The sequence below is a fragment of the Phocoena phocoena genome, chromosome 1 (assembly GCF_963924675.1).
Source record: "Phocoena phocoena chromosome 1, mPhoPho1.1, whole genome shotgun sequence".
Taxonomy (NCBI): Eukaryota; Metazoa; Chordata; class Mammalia; order Artiodactyla; family Phocoenidae; genus Phocoena; species Phocoena phocoena.
Genome location: NC_089219.1, coordinates 138,988,910 through 139,008,561, shown reverse-complemented (window position 1 = coordinate 139,008,561; position 19,652 = coordinate 138,988,910). Strand labels below are relative to the sequence as shown.

The 19,652-nt window shown below is 45.7% G+C and overlaps 1 protein-coding gene across 1 annotated transcript in view; it reads right to left on the bottom strand.

The window, feature by feature from the left end:
- Window positions 1–19,652, bottom strand: part of LAMC2 (laminin subunit gamma 2) — a 60,330-nt gene that overhangs the window by 16,029 nt on the left and 24,649 nt on the right. The window contains exons 3-10 of the mRNA XM_065874053.1: window positions 15,815–15,950; window positions 12,868–12,966; window positions 9,655–9,791; window positions 8,760–8,882; window positions 7,297–7,486; window positions 3,854–3,966; window positions 847–1,065; window positions 34–216 (exon numbers count right to left, since the gene is read on the bottom strand). Of these exons, the coding sequence (XP_065730125.1) occupies window positions 34–216; window positions 847–1,065; window positions 3,854–3,966; window positions 7,297–7,486; window positions 8,760–8,882; window positions 9,655–9,791; window positions 12,868–12,966; window positions 15,815–15,950 (1,200 nt within the window). The remainder of the gene's footprint in view (window positions 1–33; window positions 217–846; window positions 1,066–3,853; window positions 3,967–7,296; window positions 7,487–8,759; window positions 8,883–9,654; window positions 9,792–12,867; window positions 12,967–15,814; window positions 15,951–19,652) is intronic.

Genomic DNA, 19,652 nt, shown 5'->3' with positions numbered 1-19,652 from the left:
TGGCTTCAGGACAGGGCAGGCAGCTGGCCTCACCAGTGACACCGTGGGGACAGTTATTGCACACCACCTCCTCTGTCTCGGGCATCACGGAGCAGCTGAACCCATTGCGACAGGGGCAGGGCTTGCAGCTGCGGGGGTCACGCGGGTCGTTGTAGAAACCAATGGGGCATTCGGCACACTCGATGTCAGGGTTTTCATCCCCTGAATAACAATCTCCTGGGGGGGCAGAGGAAGAATGGAGGAGCAGAGAAATGAGCAGGGTAAAACTGTACACTTGCTTTAATACGCATGACATGTGCAAGTCAGAGCTTAGTAACTCACAGCCTGCCTTTCTGAAGCTTTCCCCAGAGTGCCTGAGCGCCGGTGATCTCCTCTGCCCTAGTACCAACTCTAAACACGGCCACCACCCTGAGTCTCACCCTCACTCTCCCAGGCTAAGCAGACATACACTTCCTTTACCAGCCATGACTTAACACTGCTCCCCTGTCCCCCAAGGCCTGACACCATTTGTCCGCACATTCATTCCAGTCCTGACATTGCCTTTGATCTCCCCGTACAATGCTTGCAACTCGACACCAATTCCCCCACCCAGCACTGAACCATGACAGCCATTTCCTGTAACCTAGCACCTTTCTCACAACCCTGTGGCATTCCCATAATGAAAAGGATTGAGTGTAATAAAGCGCCATGTCCATCTTCCCTGACTCCAGCCCTGCTTCCCTTAATCCTTTCCCATCTCTGAAATGAGTTCAGGCATGGTCTTTCCTACACAGCTCTCTCTTCCGCGAAGACCTCAGTCGCCTGGCTGTGCCCCCAACCATCTGGTCCAGGTGTCATTTCACTCACCTGTGTCTGGATCACAAGCCCCTCCTCCTTGGCAGTTACATGGAATACAGGTGCCAAAAGGTCCCAGTCTGGCTGAATCTCTTTTGTAGCCAGAAGCACATTCCTGGCAGAACTGTCCCTTGTACCCAACAGGACACACACATTGTTCAACCCATGGTGCTGGGGCTCCAGAGATGGGGCGAGCTGAGATCAGGGTCACATTGTCAAGGTACCCAGTACCTGCAAGAGAGGGAACACGTTAGAAGCAGCAAGTGGTAAGGTCCAAGGATCTAAAGTCAGGCCTCTCATTGGATTTTATTTCTCTTAACTCCCTGATGAAATGAAAATTCACATTTTTAAGGCAAGACAAGAAAAATTTAAACATAAAATTTTTCTCTGGGCTTCCCTGGTGGCGCAGTGGTGAGAGTCCGCCTGCCGATGCAGGGGACACGGGTTCGTGCCCTGGTCCCAGAGGATCCCACATGCTGCAGAGCGGCTGGGCCCGTAAGCCATGGCCGCTGAGCCTGCGCATCCAGAGCCTGTGCTCCGCAACGGGAGAGGCCACAACAGTGAGAGGCTCGCGTACCGCAAAAAAAAAAAAAACAACCTTTTTCTCTGCCCTTTGGCCTCCTCATTCCCCTCTAGTTGCATTGTACATCTGCATTATGTGTTAACCAGACCTCCCCTGTGGCAGAAATACCTGCTCAACCATAAAGTTCAATTTTTCTCCTTCTGGCGCCAGCCATGTAACTCCTTAGACCATAACATTCCTTTGTCAATCCTTTAAGGGGTCATGACGACCCACTACTCGCCTTGTACGGGCAGACATCTTTAGTGAACTTCATGTACAATGCCAATATATCATTTTCCCTTAAAGATAGCAATTAGTGCAGAACAGACTGGTCAGACGACCTGGGGAGATACTGGGCCGCACCTAACGGAAGTTCTTAGCTTAAATACTTGCTTATGACCTATTAATGTTACTAGCTATAGTATATGCTGCCTAATTTTACAAGATTATTGCTTCTTGCATTACCAAATGTGTGATTGATCCTCAGATGAAATTAATGATGACTAGGCGACTTAAAACAATTTGATCAAATATATAGTTCTACAAGACTGTAATCATGCATAATAACTCTAGATATGGGAAGAAGCAACAAGAGGGAACTATCTCCTGGACCATAACAGAGTAGAAAGACAGGAGGTCCAGAGGCTTTTGGCTACTGTTAACTGAATCTAGTCCAGTAATAGCACGTTCTGTGGCCTGTCAACAAAATCCTCAACTGACCTGGGAATGTGCGTTCCTAGCAGTTGCTCACGAAATGCCTCCCAGACCTTGGTTGAACTTAAGACCGAAAGGGAAGGGATTGTAAAATAAAGAATGTTGCCCACTATCCAGATCTACAAGAATGAAGTCTTTAGCCACTGCAGTCGCTGACCTACAGTACATCCTGAAAGGACTTCAGGGTGAAGATCAGGATGTAGCACTTTGTGCTCTAGGAAACCTGACAGAACTGGCCCTCAGAGAGTTAGATATTTTCAGGAGAAAATTTTATGAACCCAGTTTCTTGCATCTTCCCGTACTTAGAAAAGCACTTAAACCATTAACTAAGGTATCTGTTCCTTGCAAATAGCAGTAACCTTCTACCAAGATGTGTGCTTGATTGCACGTACATTCTTCCCAAATCACATATATATTGGCTTCCCCCTTTACCTGTTTGGAACAGTCTTCAGAACTCTCCGAGAGACTGTCTTCTGGGTTATAATTCTCATATTGGCTCAAATAAGATTTTCCATTTCTTTCTTAGATTGACAATTTTTAAAAATTTATTTATTTTATTTTTGGCTGCGTTGGGTCTTCGTTGCCGCACGCGGGCTTTCTCTAGTTGCTGCGAGCGGGGGCTACTCTTCCTTGCAGTGTGCGGGCTTCTCATTGTGGTGGCTTCTCTTGTGGAGCACGGGCTCTAGGCGTGCGGGCTTCAGTAGTTGTGGCGCATGGGCTTAGTTGCTCCGCAGCATGTGGGATCTTCCCAGACCAGGGCTCGAACCCGTGTTCCCTGCATTGGCAGGCGGATTCTTAACCACTGTGCCACCAGAGAAGCCCTCTTAGATTGACTATTGATGAATTTTTTTCATTGATAGCCCTATCAAAGACAGTTGGTATTCACTCACTATGCCATGCATAGAGATATAGCAGTTCATCATGACTGACTGCATAGGCTCTGGTGTCAGAAAACTCAGGGTTTAAATTCTGGCTCAATCCTCACTCTCTGTGTGAACTGGGCAAGTCACAAAACACCTCGATGACTGTGTTTCCTCAACAGTAGAAGAGAAATGACAGTGGTATCTACCTCCTATGTTTCTTGTGAAATTAAATGAGACCATGCATGCATTGTAGTGTGCTTGGTACATAGTAAAGAGTCAATAAATTGTTAGTAAGCACCTTTTCTACTTCCTGCTTTATTCACTATATCAGTGACATGGAAATGGTGCATGCCAGCCATACTTCCTCTTTACATGTGTGCTAAAAAGCTTAAGGAGGTCTCATTTAAATAATCCCAGTTGAGCTTAGGAGTACCCAACATAGTACATAGTATATAAAAGTTCAATAATAGGAATTAACAGAATACATGGTGATATCCGAACCTGGTAGCACCGAGTATAATCCCAAAGAAAAGTTACTCAAGAAATAAAGAGAACAGTGTTGTAGATGCGCTTTCTGAGCTAAGGGAACGTGCCTTTTGCTGTAGGTTACCTTCTTCAAATAATCAGCTTTAATCTAAATTCAGAGGCTCTTTAGCAAGGAAGCATCATTCATTCTTCATTGGTGCTGACCTCTTTTCAAGAAACATTCTTTCTTAACAACTTCTTCTAGGATGTACAAATCTAGACCCAATCAGAGACTCGACATCAAAACCATTAAGCAGTTTGTTTAATTGTTTGCAGACTGTCACCACCTTAGAGAGCTGAAGTAAATTAAACTAAAACCTAAGAAGAGAGAAATTCATTTCTTTTAGCCACTTACTGTATTCTCCATAAGTAGCTCGGATCCGCAGGGCTGTGAGGTTCCGCAGTAACCTCCGATACTCAAAGTAACTCAGCTGGGGGCTCCAATTACTGCTTGGATTTTCATTTAATCTGCATGATTTAAAAGCAAAAGCTGAAAAATCCAACTCTTATCAAATCTTATAATGCGTATACCCGATACAAATTATGCCTGAGAACGGGGGAATAGCTAAGCCCCTTCACAGCCCTGCTTGTACGGGGATGAAGGACTGGTAGCCACATCCTCATAGGCACAAGCCTGGAACTTTCTCACTCCATGGGGAGTGCAAGCCCCACAGGATTTGCTGGAGGGCATCCCAGTGCAGGAAGCCGAGCTCCCGGGGTTATAGCATCCAGTGCTGGTCCAAGCCCTCAGAGACCACTTTCTATTCTTGGTCACACAAAACCTAACAGCAGGAACATCTCTGAGTTCCAGAAGCTCTGATCTTCGAGAGCCATCATTCATTTTTGGTTTTGCTGTTTAAATGATTTGTTATCTGAGCACATTTCACCTCCAATTTTCAAAAGTCAGTTTCCACCTTCTACACTGTCCACATCTAATACTTCCTAGTTTGGCATCACGTTGCCTCAGTGCATCACATCACCAGCCCCTGTACTATTCTTCTTTATGTTGTTTTGATTTCTACTGGAATAGCTCTTCCAGGAACCATACTAACCCTTTTGTTTCATCCACTGATTTGTGAAATAACTGTTTACTGTGCACCTGGTTTGAGCCAGAAGCTGTATCAGGACGGAGGATACAAAGGCAAGTAGAGTGAGGTGATCAGTGTCTCCCAGCGGTGACGGGTAAACAAATAATTATGATACAATGCAGAAAGGGCTATAACAAAGGCATGAACAGGATGCCATAGAAACTCAGGATGGACTGTAACTTTACCTAGGATTCTGAGAAGGCTAATATAAAGGAGAAACCTGCAAGCTGAATCTTAAAGAGTAAGTTCACCAAGCTGAGAAGGTGGGAATGGGTGTTCCAGCGTGGAGAGCTGGGTGTTTGTATCGTTAGAATAAGTGGCACTCAGTTATTTAAGAACACATTGTGTGTGTGCTGTGGGTCTTCAATTCTCTATTACCTTTACCTCTGCCCTGGGGTAGGTCCCCAACAACCCTCACTTGAACCACTGTGAATGTGTCCTGGTGGTTCAGTTAAAGACCCTACCCAAACTGTCCTTCACACAGTATTTGCACCCAGCCTTCACACCTGATCACGCCAATTCTCGACTTCCAATCTCTCAATAGCTTTCCATCATCTTGTAGGCATGGGCAAGATCTCAGCACCTTGACATGACATCCAAGAACCACCATGCTGGGTTTTTTTCCAGCGTTTTCAATCTTATCTGCCTATCTCTCCTGTACACGCTGTGTTCCAGCCATAAATACTGCTTACCAATTCCCTGTATTATGCCTTTCCACATTCCCACATATACTCACATGTACGGGTTGTCCTGATTTTGTCCCTGGGAAAGCCCTGTGCTTCTTCCTGTTCTCAGTCCACACACTGCGTCCTTAGTAATGCTTTTCCTGGCTCCTCCAGGCAGAACTAAGACTCTTTCCTCTCCTCCCAACTCCCCATAAGCATGCACCACCACTGAAGAGATTTTGTATTGTGTTATGTTTGCTTTTTGACATGTTACATATCCTACTAGACAAGAGCTCTTGAAGGACAAACACCACGTTTCTTCATCTTGAATTCTCAGTCTCTGACACAGTACTAAGCACTTAATAGGCACGTCCCCCTCCACTGAACTCTCTGTACCCACCATTCAAAATTCCCATTCTAGAGAGAAAATATTTGCAAATGATATATTTGATAAGGGATTAATATCCAAAATATACAAATAACTTATACAACTCAACATCAAGAAAACAAACAGCTTAATTAAAAAGTAGACAGAGGACCTCAATGAACAGTTTTCCTAAGAAGGCATACAGATGCTCAACATCACTAATCATCAAAGAAATGCAAATCAAAACCACAATGAGATACCACCTCACACCTGTCAGAATGGCTATTATCAAAAAGACAACAGATAACAAGTGTTAGCAAGGATGTGGAGAAAGGGGAATGTTTGTGCCCTGTTGATGGGAATGTAAGTTGGTGCAGGCACTATGAAAAACAGTATGGAGGTTCCTCAAAAGAGTAAAAATAGAACTACCATATGATCCAGCAAGTCTACTTCTGGGTGTTCTTCTGAAAAAACAAGAATACCAATTCAAAAAGCTATATGCACCCCTATGTTCACTGCAGCATTATTTACAAGAGCCAAGATATGGAAAGTATCCATCAATAGTGGATAAAGAAGATGTGGTATATATGTATGTATGTATATGTGTGTGTGTGTGTGTCTGTGTGTGTGTGTGTGTGTGTGTGTATATATATATATATATATATATAGGCAATGGAATATTACTCAACCATAAAAAAAGAATGAAATCTTGCTATTTGCAACAGCATGGATGGACCTAGAGGGTATTATGCTAAGTGAAATAATTCAGACAAAGAAAGACAAATACCATATGACTTCATTTATATGTGAAATCTAAAAAACAAACAAACAGAACAGAACAAAAACAGACTCATAGATACAGAGAACAAACAGGTATTTGCCAAAAGGGAGGGTGTGGGAGGATGAGTGAAATAGGTGAGGGAGATTAAGAGGTACAAACTTCCAGTTATAAAATAAATGAGCCACGGGGACGAAATGTACATCCTGGGGAATATAGTCAATAATGTAATAACACTGTATGGTGACAGGTGGTAACTAGAATTATCAGGGTGATCGTTTTGTAAGGTATAGAAATATCAAATCACTATGTTTTAGACCTGGAACTAGCACAGTGTTGTAGGTCAATTATACTTCAAAAAATATCCCATTCCACAGGAAAACATGAACCTCCTTAGACACACATGGGGCCATCCATGACCTTACCTCAGCCTCTTTCTCTGACCCCACTTCTCACGGTATTCCTCTCCCTGACCCCATGCTCCACTCATGCTTAACCACTTAGAATTTCCTAAAAGTACGAAACTTCCTCAAACATACTTCTTCTGCCATGTTAACCTTCCCCCCTTTTCTTTGCTTAAAGAGCGGCTCTTCACTTGTCACATCTTCTTGGGAAGCTTTCCTGGATCACTCCAGTGTGAGTTACTGATATCTCCTGTGTGTGTTCAAAGCACCTGTGTCCACCTTGTCCCTTACAAGCTGCTTATTTTTCTCCCCCATTAGCCTGTCCGGGGCTTGTGGGCAGCAGTCATGACCTGTCTCAGCACATAACACCATGTTTGGTACATAAAAGGTGCTCAGAGAAGCTTGTTGAACCAATGAATGATGACTGGGTGAACAAAGGAATCAGACTTCAGTCACAGTTTGCTCTCTTTGACCCACTTGTAGTCTCTCTCTTTACCTGAAAGTGTAAGTCTTGGTGACCCCACAAGGCAGCGTCTTGCCAGGTGGAATCAAGGGAGCTGTGATCCATAGACCAGCACCTTCCAGGATCACGTCATGGGCGGATGGGTGTCTGCCTCCCCTGTCCACACGGTAGTCAAAAGACAGGTTTTGCCCATAGCTCACCTGTTGATTCCCAAGAAATTTGGCTGTGAAATAGAATTCGAAAAGATTGAGGTCAGTTCTGAGACTGGAGAAGCAAAGGAGTGAGTAAGTTTTCATCGATGTTGGCAATTCCTCTTGGGGTCCTACATTACCCACCCATCACCCCTCCCCAGCCACCCTGCCAGAAGAGCCAGTTCATGGCAGTGGACATGGCCTTGCAACTCTTGGCCACAAAGAAGGGTTAGTTACTGAAACGCTAAAAGGGCCTCATTATAAGGCAATTCCATCCATTACATGATTCATAGCCTGGTCCCTATGACAGACCAATATGTAAAGATCCCAGGTCTATCAGCAATAATACCATTTGTTACATAATGCTTTCTAGTTTACAGAATACTTTCACCAGCATCATCACATTTGATGGCAATAATTCGTGGAGGTTGTCATTATTCAACAGCTGAGGGAACTGAAGTTTGGAAAGGTTAAGAGGCCACCTTGCCCAGGAATCACATATTAGCTAAGGATATGAACTAGGATTAAAATTCTAGCCAGAGGGGCTTCACTGGTGGCTCAGTGGTTGAGAATCCACCTGCCAATGTAGGGGACATCGGTTCGAGCCCTGGTCTGGGAAGATCCCACATGCCACAGATCAACTAAGCCCGTGCACCACAACTACCGAGCCTGCACTCTAGATCCCACGAGCCACAACTACTGAAGCCTGTGAGCCACGACTACTGAAGCCCGCGCGCCTAGAGCCCGTGCCCCACAACAAGATAAGCCACTGCGATGAGAAGCCCGCGCACCTCAACGAAGAGTAGGCCCCACTCGCCGCAACTAGAGAAAAGCCTGCACGCAGCAACGAAGACCCAACGCAGCCAAAAATAAATAAATAAATTAATTAATTAAAAAAAAAATCTTAGCCAGAGCTTTTCCATCCAGCTTCTCTGACTAATGTATATTTTTAAAATTTACAAGCGGTTTAAAGCTTTGAGAAATGGTTTCTTTTCACTTTTCCATCTGTTTCTCAGTAGACCCACAGATTTGACCACCGTCCTTATTTCTTGTCTTGATGGGAAACCTAGAAACTTCCCATTTGACTGAAGTAGGGACCTGAACCAGGGTCTGACCACCTGGACACCCAGTTCTGCTGTACTGTGCCATGACTTTGTCAAGAAGGGCTGAAGCCCCACTTGTCTCCTGGAGATACTACTGCCCAGAATACTAAGTGATAAGATGTCCACATTTTCTAGCCCCATTTTTCTATCTTGACTTCTTAGTGTTCTAAGTTGGCTTCTACAGGAAAAATACCATACATACCAGGAGCTATAAAATAGACAGGGTCTGACTGTCGTGCTGAGCTAAACACATCTCGATGGCGCTGTGACCATTGGAGTTTTGCAGGAGACCCATTTCTTTGGACAGCCTTCCAGCCATCAACATCTGAAACACAAATAAAACCACTCTGCATTTGGACAACATCTACTGAGTTAAACAAGGCACTAGCAGTGAGTAACAAGTGGGGATTTCTTAATGCTTCCACATTCGTGTACCATCCTCAAAATCCCCTGTGCACCTCTCTACTTTGTATTCACCTTCACCCACTCCTGCCCTACAGCTGCTGTGACTTCTTGTCTCCGAGTCTGACTCTTGGAATAAGAGAGCATGTTTTCATCTGCCTATAATTTGTATTTTTATTTTATTTACATAAACAGGGTCTGGCCTTAGTGAGGTAAGAGGGTCTAGTATGTTCAAAGAGAAACTCAGAGTTGAAATCATATTAATCTCCCATATTTTTAGAGTGCTTTGTAGCTTGGTAACTAATTTCACATAAATCAACTCGTTTGGCGTATGTGAAAGCGGTATTATCAGTGAATGTGAATTCCAGGAAGACTCATGTTAAGCCCTTCAATTCAAAAGAATGATTCTTTTGTGGTTTTAAAATAGATGAGATGGGAAATGCAGGGAGATGAAAATCTGGTCTCTTTTTAGTTATTTTTTTAAGTTATTCATACGCTGGTCTGAGTAAACTATTCAGCTATAACTTTTACAAGACATTAGGCTCTTCCTTATTGCCTCAAAAATAATATACATTTAAAGCGAGAAGAGAGTTGCTAAAGATGACTCAAGGACCCCACGCTGTGGACGGAAGTCTATAAGCACAAAACCCTATACAACATTAAAAGCAAAAAACCTAGAAAACAGATCGCTTTACCTTGATGGAAGGTCGAGGTGATTTTATGGACACTGTAGTCTCCAGAGCTTCGGCAGCTGGCTGAATGGCCGTAGCAAAAACACTGGGTACAGCCCTCAGGGTTTCCCCCATCCAGGTGATAGTAACCTGGTCGGCACCTGCGGTGATGTTTTAGAAATCAGGACAATATTACAGGTTATTTCTTGTCCCTATAGAGAATATGATCATTTCTACTTTCTCTTCCACCCGGCCCATTAATTCCCAAAGGTGAGGAATACTAAGTTACACATACCACCCCCCACTCCCAGACCCCCCAATGGACAAATCACAGCTCCCCATTAAGAAAGCACAAAAGGGCTTCCCTGGTGGCGCAGTGCTTAAGAATCCACCTGCCAATGCCTGTTCAATCCCTGGTCCGGGAAGATCCCACATGCCGCGGAGCAACTAAGCCCGTGCGCCACAGCTACTGAGCCTGTGCTCTAGAGCCCGTGAGCCACAACTACTGAGCCTGCGAGCCACAACTACTGAGCCTGCACGCCTAGAGCCTGTGCTCCGCAACAAGAGAAGCCAACACAACGAGAAGCCCGTGCGCCGCAACAAAGAGTAGCCCCGCTCGCCGCAACTAGAGAAAGCCCGCGCGCAGCAACGAAGACCCAACACAGTCAATTAATTAATTAATTAATTAATTGATTAATTTAAAAAGAAAGCATGAAGAATATTCACTTTCTCTTGCTCTGGTAAAGCAGTATCATGTTTGATGTGATGGTCTGGAAACAGTGATTTTCCCCATCCTTGGTGAGGAATTGAGTGGGAGAGATGGGGAGGGGTCAGGTAGGGATATGCAGAGCTGACCCTGTCCTGGAGTAAGTATTTAACTGGGGCAAAAGGGTGGGAAGTGGGGGCCAGCAAAAGAAAGGCAAATGCTCCCGCCCCAGCACCCACTCAGCTGTACTGACCCCTCCCAGACCACCCTCCCTGGCATTGCCCACCATCCCTGCCCCTTGTACCTAGGCTCTGACCCCCAGGGGAGGGGGCAGGTGAGGTTATGCCAAAAAAGGATGGCTAGAGGCTCCTACAAAAGCAAAATGTAGGCTGGCCTCCCCTCTGCTCCTAGCTCAAGCCCTCCGGTGACTTCTCTGGGGACCACAGCTGGCAGACAAGTCCCGGAGGCTGGGGTCATAGAGAAGAGGGCAGGGGAAGCTGGGAAGGATTTGTTTTCTTCTCTGTTCAAGTTAACGACATCCTTCTACATGAAATAATGGTAGTTTCAATTATCATTTATTTAGCACTTGTGATATGCCAGGCACCTTACTTATGCTCCTTCATTTAATCCTCACTACAACCTTATGAGATAGGAATTGTTATTTCCAATTTTCTTAGATGATAAGACCAAGACCAGAGAGGTTAAGAAACTTGTTCAAGGTCATACAACTGGTAAGTGGCTGAGACAAAATTCAAACTCAGGTATATCTGCTGATAAATTACGTGGTCTAATCCATTGGACTATATGTCAAGAATATGTTCATTGTGCAAAATCACGGAAAAGCAGTTTAGCCGTGAACAACAGATGCTTCAGAGACCAGCTGTAAATAAATAAGTTGGGGGTTTTTTTCCTATAGAGAAAGGGTTTAAAAAATCATTATAGTTTCTGTGGAGGAAACCTTCAGATTAAAAGAGATTAAAAACCAAGGAAGGGGGCTTCCCTGGTGGCTCAGTGGTTGAGAGTCCGCCTGCCGATGCAGGGGACACCGGTTCGTGCCCCGGTCCGGGAAGATCCCACATGCCGCGGAGCGGCTGTGCCCGTGAGCCATGGCCGCTGAGCCTGCGCGTCCGGAGCCTGTGCTCCGCAGCGGGAGAGGCCACAGCAGTGAGAGGCCCGTGTACCGCAAAAAAAAAAAAGAAAGAAAAAAACCAAGGAAGGAAGGAAAGAAGGAGGGAGGAAGGGAGGAAAGAAGTGGGGAGGCACAGAAAGGGTGGAGAGGGAATGATAAAGGAAGGGAGGTTGGGGGAGGGAAGTGAAGGGAATCAGGCAAAACTAAACCACAGTGTTTAAGGATGTGCTTGGGTAATTAATTATGAAGAAAAGTAAGTCAGTCAGAATAGTGGTGACCTCTAGGAAGGAGAGAGGGTGTTACGAGGCCGGCATAGTTTTAGCAAAGGTCTATTTCATATAATCGGTGCTGCTGGCAACATTTATGTGACTTTCTATTTCTGTGTTCTATTTTGAAACTTAAAATGCTTTCAAAAAGTGACTCCTTTTTTAACACTTAAAGCTATGTTTCCTCACACACACACACACCCCACCTCAGCAGCAAAGAACCCCCTGAAAACAAAAGCCAGGAATGTACCTGGCATTTCCTCTGCCCAGGTATACGAGACTGGCAGGATACCAAAGAACTGCTTTCTTTCCTTTAAGGAAATAAGAGGGAAGCCTTTACCTCTGGGACCTACCTCGCAGCCCTCTGCTCACAACAGTATCAGGAGAGGGAAGAGTTTTAAGTCTGGGCGCAGTTTGTACTTAAGGAATTTCCTGCAGCAGCAACTGAAGGTGGATAGACCTGGTTGCACCATCTGTCCCAACGTGGTTTGGGACCCAAAGGGCTCTTACATCTCCCCCGCTGGTTCATGTGTGTGCATATAACCACCATCCCATCCCCGGTCCTTCTCAGCACGGGACGGTTATCTGTGGCCATACACTGCGATATTCCCACTTACTAAGATTTTCCCAACATGTTTAATTAGACCAGGCCTTTCCTGGGACCAGGTTGAGTCATGTGACCTCATCGCAGCATACCACCTTGCATAGAGCCCCTGGGATTCAGAGCCAGCTGGCCAGGGACTCACTGGGGCCCTGTGCCTCTGTCACAGCATAAACAGAGAAGGGACCCAGAGCAAAAGCTTGGAGTCCAGTGAGATTTGGGGCCTTGGTTGCACTTTTTTTAAGGTCTAGTTTTTGAGGGAAGTCCCAGTGGTTAAGGCTCTGCGCTTCCAATGCAGGGGGCATGGGTTTGATCCCTGATCGGGGAACTAAGATCCTCCATGCCATGCAGCGCGGCCAAAAATTAAAATTAAACATAAATAAATAAAGCCTAGTTTCTGAGGACAGGGGGCAGGAAGAAGGTCATCTACATTTGTTAAGTGTCCGTTTTCCGTAATTGCACTCAGAGGATGAATTCTCAAGCTAGCTGCCGAGGGACACCCTGCTGTGCCCGTAGGGTCACAGTTCACACAGACCTATCACAGCGCCCTCCGGTGACAGCTGACTTGCAGACACAGCGGCCTGTGTCACAGGGCCCCGAGATGCCAGCCGGATCACAGTCACACTTGGAGTCCCTGAGAAAGAAGAAAAAGAAAATTAGGGATGTGTTTCCAAATACTTTGCAACTATACACGTGAAGATCAAGCACTCATAAGCAAATGTCACCAACTTGAGTCAATCCTTCATCTTCAGTGAGGCCTCTCTTAGCTATTCTTGTCCATGCTAATCTCCCTCAGACCCTTGAAGAATTCGTTTGTCCATGCTCCTGCTACTCAAAGTGTGGTCTGTGGCCGGCAGCCAGTCCAGGAACTGTTTGCTACCCAATCCTATAAAGAGGAGGGGGGCTTCCCTGGTGGTGCAGTGGTTGAGAGTCCGCCTGCCGATGCAGGGGACGCGGGTTCGTGCCCCGGTCCGGGAAGATCCCACGTGCCGCGGAGCGGCTGGGCCCGTGAGCCATGGCCGCTGAGCCTGCGCGTACGGAGCCTGTGCTCCGCAACGGGACAGGCCGCAGCAGTGAGAGGCCCGCGTACCGCAAAAAAAAAAAAAAAAAAAAAAAAAAAAAAAAAAAGAGGAGGGGTTTGCCGCAGAATGTAAACCACATTCATCACAAAACTGTTTAGTTTAGTTTGGTTGACCGTTTGGGTCAGTTGACATTAAGAAAAAAAAAAGTTATCATTTGTTTACCTATTGTTTAATTCAGTGGTGTCTGCTTTCATCGTGATTGATTCCATCTACTTGCTTTTGGTTCATTTAGTTCTTACTTCTGGTGACACTTCTATTGACATATAATTCATACCATGTAATTCACCCATTTAAAGTATACAGTTCAATGGGTTTTAGTTGACCCTCAGAGCTGTGCAACCAGCACCACAACCAAGTTTAGAACACTTTTATTACTCCAGAAAGATACCCCGTGTCCTTTAGGAATCACCCCCATCCCCTCCCTCCAGCCCTAAACAACCACTGACCAACTTTTGTCTCTGTAGATTTGCCTATTCTGAACATTTCCTATCAATGGAATGGTACAACATGTGGCCTTTTGTGTTTGGCCTCTTTCACTTAATATGTTTTCAAGATTCATCCACGTTGTACCATGTATCAGTAGTTCCTTCTTTTTATGGCTGAATAAAATCCTGTCTCGTGAACATACTACAGTTTGTTCATCCATTCATTGGAATGGACATTTGGGTTGTTTTCACTTTTTAGCTATTATGAATAATGCTAATGTGAACATCTGTGTACAAGTTTCTGTGCAGATACGTATGTTTTCATATCTCTTGAATGTATACCTAGGAGTTAAATTGCTACTAGTTTCGCTGACTCTTTTTTGGTCGCAAGACTTTCTCGATGAAAAAAAATCAGTATTTTCCTCATTTAATTTGAGCACAATCTCCTTGACTTGTGCAGACTCGAGCTTTGACTAATGACTGACTCATCAAAGCACCGGTCTCTGTCGCTGCGTTCTGCACATAAGCACATGTGTTTTTCTCATGCGTCTAAAACCAAGTCTGTTGTGTTTTCCCTACTGACCTGCTCCCCCTCTGACTGCCGCATGACCCCAGCAAATCCTGCCAAGCCTGCGTCTGACTCCTCGTCCTTCACATTCCTCATCCAGTCAGATGCCAAGTCCCAACCAGCTTCCTGAAGATTTCTTTCCCAATCTTCATCTTCCCACAGTCTCCTCCCCATCTTGGTCCCTCTATACCATTATCAGGATCCTCTGAGAAACATGTGTTCAGCATCTGCTGGTTGCTAAGTACCAGGGATAGTAAGAAATAGGAGATAGCCCTGTCCTCTAGGAGTAAAACAACAGAGTCAGAACACGGAGGGGTGGAGACTGGTCTGGAAGGTCTCTGTGAGGAGATAGACAAGGTGGGGATGGAGCCAGCGAAGCTCTGCATGGCTCTGAGGGAGGGAAGAGTGCTCTAGGCCAAGGCTGACGTCACATAGCTTGGCTCCTTTGAAGAAGCAAAGGAAGGCTGGGAGGGGGTGAGAAATGGAGCAGTAGCCTAAGGCTGAGGGTGGAGGGGGCAGGAGGGTCTTGCAGGGCCCTACCTGCCTAGATAAGAAGTTTGGATCTCATTCTAGGTGGGAAAGGAGCTAATGGAAATTTGGAGCAGAGCCGTGATATAACACACTTCATATTTTACAAGGGTTTACAAAAGAGAGACAGGGCCCAGGGAGGGGTCAGGGAAGTCTGGGAGAGAACAATCTACATAAAGGCCCAGATGGTAAGAGAACTTGGGCCAGTGGTAATGGGGATGGTGCAGGCATGCCTGGTGGGTGGGTCTCATATGGGCCAAGGGTTGGAAACATGGGCGATGGGGAGGCGATGCCTCTGTGGGTGGCCTTCTAGCCAATGGCTTCCCTGCCAGGCTCCCCCTCCTCTAAGCCAGCCCAACACCCTGCCAGGCTCTGCATCTCTGTGGGTTTGTCATGTGATTTCTAACGTATGCTCCACCTTCTTCCAAAAAGGAAGTTGAGGAGGGATAGAGAATGCTTCAAGCTAAAGGGGATTAAAATGATGCAGAAAGTTCTTCTACTCTGAGTCTATTTATTTGAAACGAGTTCCAGGTTAAAATTTGAAGGACTCTTTACTTCCATCCTACTTCATCTAAAGGAGGGGCAGTTGTCAGGGTGAAGACCCTAGGTTCCAGAGACAAAACTCTGAGCCTGAATTTTAAGTCCACCCTCACCAGTAACACAGGGCATCTTATTTATCCTCTCACAATTTCAGTTTCTTATCTTTAACACAAGCATAAGGCTAATCCCAATTTTTTAGGATTATTGTGAGAAGTCAATGAGATGGCCCACGTGAGGTCCTCGAAACGGTGTTTCAGTAACTCAGTTACTCAGTAAATGTTAAGCGGTCCCTAATGTTGATACAATTGCGGAAGCCACAGTGACGGGACAGGCACTTACAGGAGTCTCTGGTCTTGGGTGCACCCAGCCTCGGTGAGGGTGTGGAAGCCTGGCAGACAGCGGTCACACCTGTCTCCTGTCACACCTGGCTTACAGCTGCATCGTCCAGCATTGTCACATCGAGCGCTAAGAGAACCTGTGACCACAAGGTAGGGAAAAGGAAAGAAGGAAAGGAAATATTTAATTTATGCAACATTAGGAAGAAAACGTCACCCTGTGGGAGCTCAGTAAATACTAAGTAATAACCACCACCTGCTGCTTCTAGTAATTCTCTCACATTATCTGGGTATGCATCCACCCACTAGGGAACGTCCTGACAGCCAAGGATAGCTTCTTCAGGGAAAGGAACAGAGATGACTCCTGAAAGCATTATTATTTATATATCTACTCTGGTTTCAACATGAAGTAGTTTGTCAAATCCTTGAGATCTCAAGAAGGAACAGTGGTAAATGAGCACTTCGGCCTCCACAAAGACAGGATAAGAGAGTGAGCCACGTTCTACCTTAACTCTGGCAGGCAAACGCCATCTTTTAAGGGGCAGCGCTTGTATGGTATGATTTTAAGAGTACAAAAAAGCCTCTTGACCAAAAACATCTCTACCTACCTGGGGTGGCAGAAATCCTCACCCTTGGAGCATCACCCCTGGTAAGGCGTGAAGACCCTGTGCATTTTACCTGGTTTGGGGCACTAGAGTACTTGTCCGACGATTCATTTTTTATAGACATGCTCTGTAAAACGGGACCTCGCAGACTGCATATTGATGAAAGGCAAGAGGTGCTCCGGATAACAAAATGTGCCACTCTGGAATCCAGCCACCCCTCACCGCACCCCCTTCCACACCCCAGTTCCAGCCTCCATCTTCTCTCACCTGAACCCTGCCTCACACTCTTCTTCCCGCCCCCATCCTTCTCTCCCTATGCTCCATTCTCTCTACAGAAGCCAGAGTGTTCCTTTTCAAATGGAATTCAGATCATATGACTCGTCTGTTTAATAAGTCTTCCAGCGGGTCCCCACTCTGAGCCGAATAAAGTGCAAACTCTGTACCACGGCCTACAAACTCGACCTCTCTTGCTTCATCTCCCGCTCTCCTTCACTGAGGTCCAGCTCCCCAGCTCCCCTCCCTGTTCCTGGAATGTGCCAACTGCTTCTCTCCTCTGGGCATTTGCGCCTGCTTCTCCCTCAGCCTGGAATGCTCCTTCCCCAGAACCTCCCCTCCATGGCCCATTCTCAGCACTTACATCTTGATTAAATATTACTTCCCTAGAGAAACCTTCTCTGACTCTCATATCTAAAATATCGATCCCACTGTTCCCCCCGCCCTTAGCCCTGCTTACCGATGACTACCTCAGCTTATGTTCTCTGCTGTATCCCCAGCACCCAACACAAAGAAGAGGCTCAGAAATCTGTTGGATTAATTAACCCTTAAGAAAGAGGATGTGGCTATTGTGAAATGAGTTAGGAAAAAGCCAAAAGATGAGGTGGAAGGTGGCTCACCCACTTGATAACTTCCCAGCAGTTGGCAAAATTACAAAGTAACCCCTATATTCCAACTAACTGTGATAATTAGGCTATTCGTAATCTATAAAGTCAACAGAACTCTAACCATTAGCTCCTTTTTTTCCTAATTTCTTACCAGTCTGTGAACTTTTAATTCACTTGTGGATACAATTCAAACCAATAAGAGTATTGGCTCTGTATCTATAGCCGCAGGTGAGACATGAAATACATTAGTCACATTCACAGTTAGAGTCTGTGAAAGTCTCCACGTCAACTTTGCAACACTTGAAAGGGCCCTCAGTGATAATAACATAAACTACATTTTTTGAGCACCTGCTACGTGTGAGACACTGAATTGGGCACTTCATATTAGCTCACCGTATCTACTGGTGGATTAAGAACTGACGGAAGGATAACAAATCCATTTGTGGATAATAGGGCGCTCTCAGAGGATCAGGCAGGTGGCAACAAGATCAGATGTGCAATTTATTTAGAAGGTCAACCCTAGAGCAACTGCAGGATGGCTTGGCGACAGGAGAGCAGCAAGCTCTCAGGGCAGAAACCCTCCCCTGACGTGATGGCCCAGATTACAGGAGTCTGGATGAAAAGTGGATCAACATAGACGACAGCAGGTCCCCAGAGGGCACTGCTAGATATGAGCCTCCTGACACACCAGAGAAGGCCAGAGGAGGAACAGAGCCTCACACTGAATCATCAAGAGAAGATAACCAGTTTAGTTTGGGACACAATGAACTTTGGTGAAACTGTTCATCTGGAGCTCAAGAAAGAGGCTGCAGATGAAGACTTAGGAGCCTTCAGCCCACAGGCAGAACAGGAAGCCATAGCAAGTGTAAGGTCACTCTGGGAGCAGATAGAGGAGGGGAAGGTGCCTTGGACAGAAATGGAACCTCACTGATTAAGGAAAAAGTGATGGGAGCAGGGAGAAGTCTCACGGAGGAGAATTCTGGGAAGAGTTAAGGGAGAAGGAAGAGGGGATGGTTTTCAGGATCTAAGGCAAGAGAGCATTTAACAAGATGAGAGTGAGGAAAGACCACTGGGGTTGGCACTTAGAGACAAACAGCAGACAGGTCTAAGAAGGTAAATTCTTTTTGTGTGTGTGTGTTATGCGGGCCTCCCACTGTCATGGCCTCTCCCGTTGCGGAGCACAGGCTCCGGACGCACAGGCTCAGCGGCCATGGCTCACGGGCCCAGCAGCTCCGCGGCATGTGGGATCTTCCCGGACTGGGGCACGAACCCGCGTCCCCTGCATCGGCAGGCGGACTCTCAACCACTGCGCCACCAGGGAAGCCCCAGAAGGTAAATTCTTGTTTGAATTTATGCTCTGATGAGTAACATTAAATGTTCCTTCTTTAATACCATTTAATTATTTTTAACATAAATGGGTGTTAATCTGGGACCCAGAAACACATTGTTTTTCTCCATTCAAATTAATGGAAACTATGCTTTCAATTTAAGAAAACTCTCCCTACAGTAGTTTTTCAGAAACAAATTATTCTTTTTTTTTTTTTTAATTTTATTTATTTTTGGCTGTGTTGGGTCTTCGTTGCTGAGCTCAGGCTTTCTCTGGTTGTGGCAAGAAGGGGCTACGCTTCGTTTGCAGCGTGAGGGCTTCTCATTGCGGTGGCTTCTCTTGTTGCGGAGCACAGGTTAGATCTAGGTGCGGGGGCTTCAGAAGTCGCAGTACATGGGCTCAGTAGTCGTGGCGCACGGGCTTAGTTGCTCCACGGCGTGTGGGATCTTCCTGGACCAGGGATCGAACCTGTGTACCCTGCATTGGCAGGCGGATTCTTAACCACTGTGCCGCCAGGGAAGTCCCAACAAATTATTGTTATAAAGTGGAGAAGACTGTACTTTATTATGGGGTTTTTCCCAAATAGCCCTAAACAGTACTGTACAACACAGTCTTCTGTTGACAGTCATCTCATGGAAATAGGCATTCTGTATTCAAAAGAGTTTGGGAAATGGTATGTCCTAAATCTTTCAGAGATTTACAACATAACAGCACATTCAGTAGGCATGAATCTTGCTTAACTTTCTAATGCCAGTGTTTCCAAACATTATTTGACGTTCTTACAGGCAACGCCTATTATTATCTTGGGAAACACAATATTCCATAGGACATGATGTAGAGAATACAGTTCTAGAAGCTGGGGGACATGAAAAGAGCCCAGGCTTTGGGGTCCAACAATTCTCACCTCAAATACCAGCTCTGCCACTGATTAGCTGTGTGTCCTTGGGCAAAGGGACACACATCCCTTCTTTAAGTGGGGACAATCATACCTTGTAGAGCTGTTGTAAAACTTTGAACTAAAATATATGA